A 6000-nucleotide genomic window follows, 5' to 3' on the forward strand; every position below is an offset into this window, starting at 1 on the left:
CCTCTGGCTATATCTTGACGACGCTAGCTGCCGGAGCTGCCCCTAATGATTGCAATTAGAGATGAGCGAATTTGATTGGGTCAGGGCTTATTCAGCAAGCTATAGCGCTTACCAAATAAGCTGCAGAGGGAACCGAGCTTCCTGGAACGCTCCGGCTGATCAGCTGTCCGACGCCACCGCTGCATGTGTCGCGGCTGTGTGACAGTCACGACACATGCATGAAGAGCCCAACAAACAGGCTCTCCATGCATGTGTTACCTGATTGCAACACCATAGAAAAACTTTGGTGGAATTTAAAGAAGGTGGTTGCAGCACTCAAACCCAAGAATATCAGTGAACTTGAGGCCATTGCCCATAAGGAATGGACTAATATTTTTCTGGAACATTGACAGAAGCTGATGTCTTGCGATGCATCACGTTTGTAGCAGGTCGTTGTCTACTAGGTATTAAAGACGCTTCTCATGAAGGTATTGAATAATTTTGATTCTGCAGTAGTCATTAAAAGCAACAATTTGTGCAAAATTTGGAGAAACCATTTGTTATATTACAGTAGTTCTATTGAGTTATATAACTTGTTCTTGATTGGTTTATTGCAAAGAGCAGAAAGTTTCAACATTTTGCTGATAAACCTACCGTGATTTTTAATGAGGTTTTGATCATCTTGACTGCAACTTTACTTGCGCACATTGTAGGTAAACCCTCTCTACTCAGTTTGCATAAATATGTCCTTATAGTTCTATCAGGTAAATAGTTTGGCATAATATTAAAGCATTGGTTAAGTTATACATGATGATATATCTACACTACACTGATTTCCTTATATTTTTTTTTCAGATCTTTCTGAACAAACTGCCCCGCTTATTACATATGTCCCAACCAGCAGAACCTGACCCTGAACCATGGAATGGGGTTCTCCAGAGACGCAGCAGTTCTGTGGGATACATTGCAAAAGCAGAGGAGTATTTCAGTGTGAAATCTAGAAGTGAACTTATGTTTGAGAAGCATGCTGAGCGGCATGGTCTGACCAGTCGTGCTACACCTGCCAGTAAGTACTGTGTTCATTTCCCTAAATTTATTGTCCATACAAATATAAGTAAATAAAGTAAAGTAAATAAAATATAGGCATGCATATATACAGTGTATTAAATAATTATTGAACATGTCATCAATTTTTTATGTAAATATTTTTCTAAAGGTGCTATTGGCATGAAATTCTCACAAGAGGTCTGTAACGACCCATGCAATCCACACAGGCAATACTGAAATATATTTAATACTACTTACAAAAGCTTTTGTTGGTGGTGATAGCTTCAGCATACCTCCTGTGTGGAGAAACTAGTCACATGCATTGCTCAGCTTTGATTTTGGTCCATTTTTACACACAAATACTCTTCAAATCCTGAAGATTCCATGGCCTCCTTCTATGAACCCTGAGCTTTACTTCATTTCCTACATTTTCTATTAGATTCTGGTCAGGTGATTGGCTGGGTCATTCTAGCAGCTTTATTTTCTTTGTCTGAAACCAAATGAGAGTTTCTTTGGCTGTGTGTTTGGTATCATTATCTTGCTGAAATGTCCACCCTCATATCATCTTAACAATCCTAGCAAATTGCATTCTTTTTAAAGAATGTCTTGGTACAGGGGCAGACATACCGCCTGTGTAGCTGCTGTGGTGCCCAGAGGTGGAAGGAGGTCCTTGCAGGAAGGGGCGTACTCCCCATAGCGGCAGACTATGGAGCCGCTATAGGGCCCCTCAGTCAAGAGGCCCTGTGTCAAGCTCTCCCATCCATGTAGATACCTAGATCCAAGTTCGGGCATTGACAAAGGGGGCAAGTCATGCAAGGAGAGAGGCCACTGACTAATGGACGCTTTCCCATCAGTGATGAGAGCGCTCACTGGTTGGTATCTCTGTCCTCCTGCACGGCGCCACAATGGTGAGTGTTCATTGAGTTATGAGGCCAGCCGCACAACACACGGGACCATAGTGGGGGACGCGTAGAGGAAGTCCCAGTGTGTCTTCTGCTCCCTTCACTGTTCCCTTCCCGGTAGCATCACATCAAAGAGTGCAGGCGCTATGTAAATATCGTTGTGCGGTTTTATATGTAAAAGTAACATGCGATAAATGTAATGTATTATGGTGATGTACATTATATAAGGTGTTAATGCTTAATTTGAGTATAGAATAACAATAAGTAGGTTTAGCATGTAAGATAGGAAATGGTAAAGAATAGGATTAACCCAGTGGGTCAGCACTAATGCTGATAAAAAGGGGGGGCACTTCCTAGTAAGAGGGAGTTCATTGTCAGCTAATGAAGTGTACAGTGGAGTTCAAGTTCAGGTGGGGTAGGTTGCTAGGGGCAGCATGGGCCAAACGATCGAGTCAGTGGGAGGCCAAATAGAGTTCCCTGATGAACATTCCAACAGCGTCTGGAGCCTATTGCTCAGGCCAGGTACAATCGAATGGACCTGGTCTTCTGATATTACAAGATCAGTGGATGTGGAACTACATGGGGGAAAGTGGTAGTACTGGGTGCATTGCTGGAGTGGACAAAGAATCCCTGAGGCTGATGTAATCAGAGGGCTTGGGAGTAGTCCAGAACAAACGGTTGGCAAAACGGAAGAGGAGCTGTACTGAGGAGGAAGGAAGTGTGAATTGCTCTGCCCTATTCGGCTTGTATCCACTTGATGAATGTGGACTGTATAGTAAATGTTTGACTGGTACAACGAACCTGGTGTCCCATGTATTGTGTGCGTGTGGCTCCTGAGGACGGAAACCTGGAGGCAGCAGAGTCCTGCGGCCTACAAATGAGTGTGATGCTCCCCACACCCTCCAGCACACTAAGACTGGAACACCACTTGTCTGTAAAGTTCCACAGTGCAACCGGACAGAAGCTCGGTTGCAACTACTGCTCTTGGACACTTTACAGTTGCACACACCGTAATGTTGTTGGTTCATAATACTCTGTCAGAGCATCCATGTATGTGGAGAACATGGGCTCTCTAGCCTTAGGCACCTTCATCGTTTCCTAAAATCCTGTTATAAAAATAACCTCTCTTTACTGACATATTTTGCATCTTTTTGGCCATCATTTGCAGGGGTGAATCCGCTGAATACAGACAGTTCTCATGACCAACTATATGGAGAAATTAAACCAGCCATTGATGGAGCCAACTTTATTGTCAAGCACATGCGAGATAAGAATGACTACAATGAGGTATGTATGGATTTTATGTGTCATTCATCTTAAACTAGAAAGATTGCTGAATTTCACAGTATAATTTACTGTTCTTTTCCTTTGATCGCTGGTCAATGCAGTAATGCAGTGACTTCATGCACCATATATGTTATGAGCCAGATGAAAAGGCACTAAAGCACCGATTCATCATCGCTTTTGCGCCTGTTTTTTGTTTAGTTTTGTGACTTGTTTTTGTTTCCACCTAATTCACTATTCTAGTCACGCCTTCGATTAAATCAATTTTATATTTGCTTGCCTGTTTTTTTGGTTTTCAGTTTTGTGGGTGAAGTTTAGCAATTCTAGATGTTTCAGCCTGATTCATCAATAGGTAAAATTTGGCACAATTTCACTCCAGTCCCCTGGGTGTTTTTTGGAGTATGCCTGCTATTTTCGCACAAATTTGCACCAAAGTTCGCATAAGCAGTTCAACACAGAAAAAGCCCATTTTTTACTTTGCACCAAATTCATGAATTGCATAAGACATTTTGATAAACTTGGTGCCAAAAACAGCAACTAATACCACAAAACAAAAAAGGAAAGTGACTTAAAAAACACTGATGAGAAATCAGGGACAAAATATTATTCCCTTTAGGTCCAATTTTCTAATTAGTAATTTTGCATAATTCCCACACAAACCCATTTGCCTTTTTACATCTTTGACTTTTTCCCCATATTTTCACTTGCAGGAAAAGGACAACTGGTATCGCGTTGCTCGGACAGTTGATCGATTGTGCCTTTTTATCGTGACACCAGTTATGATCATCGGGACCCTTTGGATATTTTTGGGAGGAGCTTACAATCAACCACCTTTATACCCTTTCGCTGGTGACCCCTATGATTATAAGGAAGGACATAAAAGATTGATATAGAACCTGACATCAAGGTCCAACTGAACATATACAAGTCCACATGGACCCGGAAATATGGTTTTAAAGAGGATCTTCCAGCAGATTCCTCCTATTTAGATTAAACACTGTGGCAAGAGAAAAGTGTGGATACATTCTTTTCTTGGTGCTCATAGAGCTCAATGTGTAGAGAAAATGATTATATAAATCACCCATAGGCAATTCCAGACCAAGCAAGTGCTCTGGTTGTTGTCACTAAGTCCCCAATCTCTCCAGTTTGACTGATGAGTGCTCATTCGAGGCGCTGAGATCCCTTGCCTGTGCTGTGGAATCCATGGGGAGTGCATGCACACTGACTTTATATGCTTGTGGCATCAACCTCGCGGATGTAATGTGATGTCCACGGAATTCATTGGGATTTACTTGTTCCAAACACTGAAGTCATGAGCTTCAGCCATATTGGGGAATAGCGTAAGGATCGTTTATTGACAACTGCCACTGATCACTTGCTAGCTAAATTGCATAATCGTTAACAGTTCACTCTTCCTGCACCTAGAAGTCTATCAGTGCCAAGAAGGGTCATGTTTCCCCATACTATAAGATGTATAAGGACTCCCTTTAAATGAATTATTACAAGCATACATTCTTATGGCACTTAATCAGTGTCTAAAATATGTTTCTCTTTTACAAATTTGCCAGTGGTGGTGTCTTTATAGGTTTATCTGTTACATTTTGAAGTTATTTTATATAGGGAATATCCTTTATAATTGTTTAATTAGATCAAAGTCTTCAAATGTGTGTAAAGTTTTTTTGTTTTTTTTTTTACATAAAAAAGGTTTTGCGAATATTCAGACATCAAATACATTAAAGATAAATGGAATGAAAATAGTACGTGGTATTTTTTTAATCTCAAAGGGAGACCTTGAGATTAAAATTTCAATAATGTCGGAGCAAGGAATTGTTTACAATCACTAGCGTAGCTCCCGGGGGGTCAGAGGGGACGGCAGCCTTGGGCCCCACACTCAAAGGTGGCCACCTGGAGTTACCGCTACACTTAACTATATCGTCGTGTTGTGCACTCCTATATAAACTGTGCGGTAGAGCAGGGAAACATAGTCTCCCTTCACTCCTGCTCTCTATTCTGTAGATCACAGGTCACTTTAACCCCTTAACCCCCGGAGCTTTTTCCGGTTTTGCGTTTTCGATTTTTGCTACCCTTCTTCTCAGAGCCATAACTTTTCTATTTTTCCCATCCAAGACAAGAAAAACATGTATCCGGCACTGAACAAGCTATGCAATGGTTGCAATGCGGCAATTGTGATCTATTCAGATAGGACGGATTCCGTTTCCAAATGAGACCCGGGTGGTGCTCGGCATATAAAGTGCATGATTCCATTGCATAGAAAAGAGAAAGAAATGCAGCACTCACCCACAATCTTCATCAAAATATGAGTCCTTTATTTGACATGACAAGCCATAGTGGACATAACGTGGCGGCGGCAGGAGTGCATTAGGGAGCGGGAGTGTGCGGAGCCGGGACGACGGCCGTTTCGCGCTGTGGCGCTTCTACGGGTCCATGTGAGTAAAACTGGTGATGTCATTTCCTTTTATAGGATCAAGCTCACCCGATTATAACAAACAAATAATATATACAATTTAAAAACAAACAAACTCCGCAAAACAGGCTGCATATTACGAATAAATTAGATGAAAATTGCCATATCGAGTTTGTCATTAAGACCCCATGGTCCTTGAGCGTTTGTTTTTAGAATCCACTTAGCCTCGCGTTGCAATAGTAATCTATCATGATTACCGCCTTGCTGTGGAAATTTAACCACTTCTAAACCTGCAAAGCGTAACTGGCTTGGGTCGCCGCAATGCACATCTTGCATATGTTTCACAAAGCGTACGTGTCCCTT

The 6000-nt window shown here is 41.7% G+C and overlaps 1 protein-coding gene across 1 annotated transcript in view; it reads left to right on the top strand.

Annotated features, from left to right (window-relative positions):
* Positions 1 to 4959, top strand: part of CHRND (cholinergic receptor nicotinic delta subunit) — an 85699-nt gene extending 80740 nt beyond the window's left edge. The window contains exons 10-12 of the mRNA XM_077292916.1: positions 835 to 1045; positions 3097 to 3215; positions 3923 to 4959. Coding sequence (XP_077149031.1) covers positions 835 to 1045; positions 3097 to 3215; positions 3923 to 4105 — 513 coding nt within the window. The 3' untranslated portion in view covers positions 4106 to 4959. The remainder of the gene's footprint in view (positions 1 to 834; positions 1046 to 3096; positions 3216 to 3922) is intronic.
* The last annotated feature ends 1041 nt before the right edge of the window (positions 4960 to 6000 follow it).

Source organism: Ranitomeya variabilis, chromosome 2, assembly GCF_051348905.1.
Source record: "Ranitomeya variabilis isolate aRanVar5 chromosome 2, aRanVar5.hap1, whole genome shotgun sequence".
NCBI lineage: Eukaryota > Metazoa > Chordata > Amphibia > Anura > Dendrobatidae > Ranitomeya > Ranitomeya variabilis.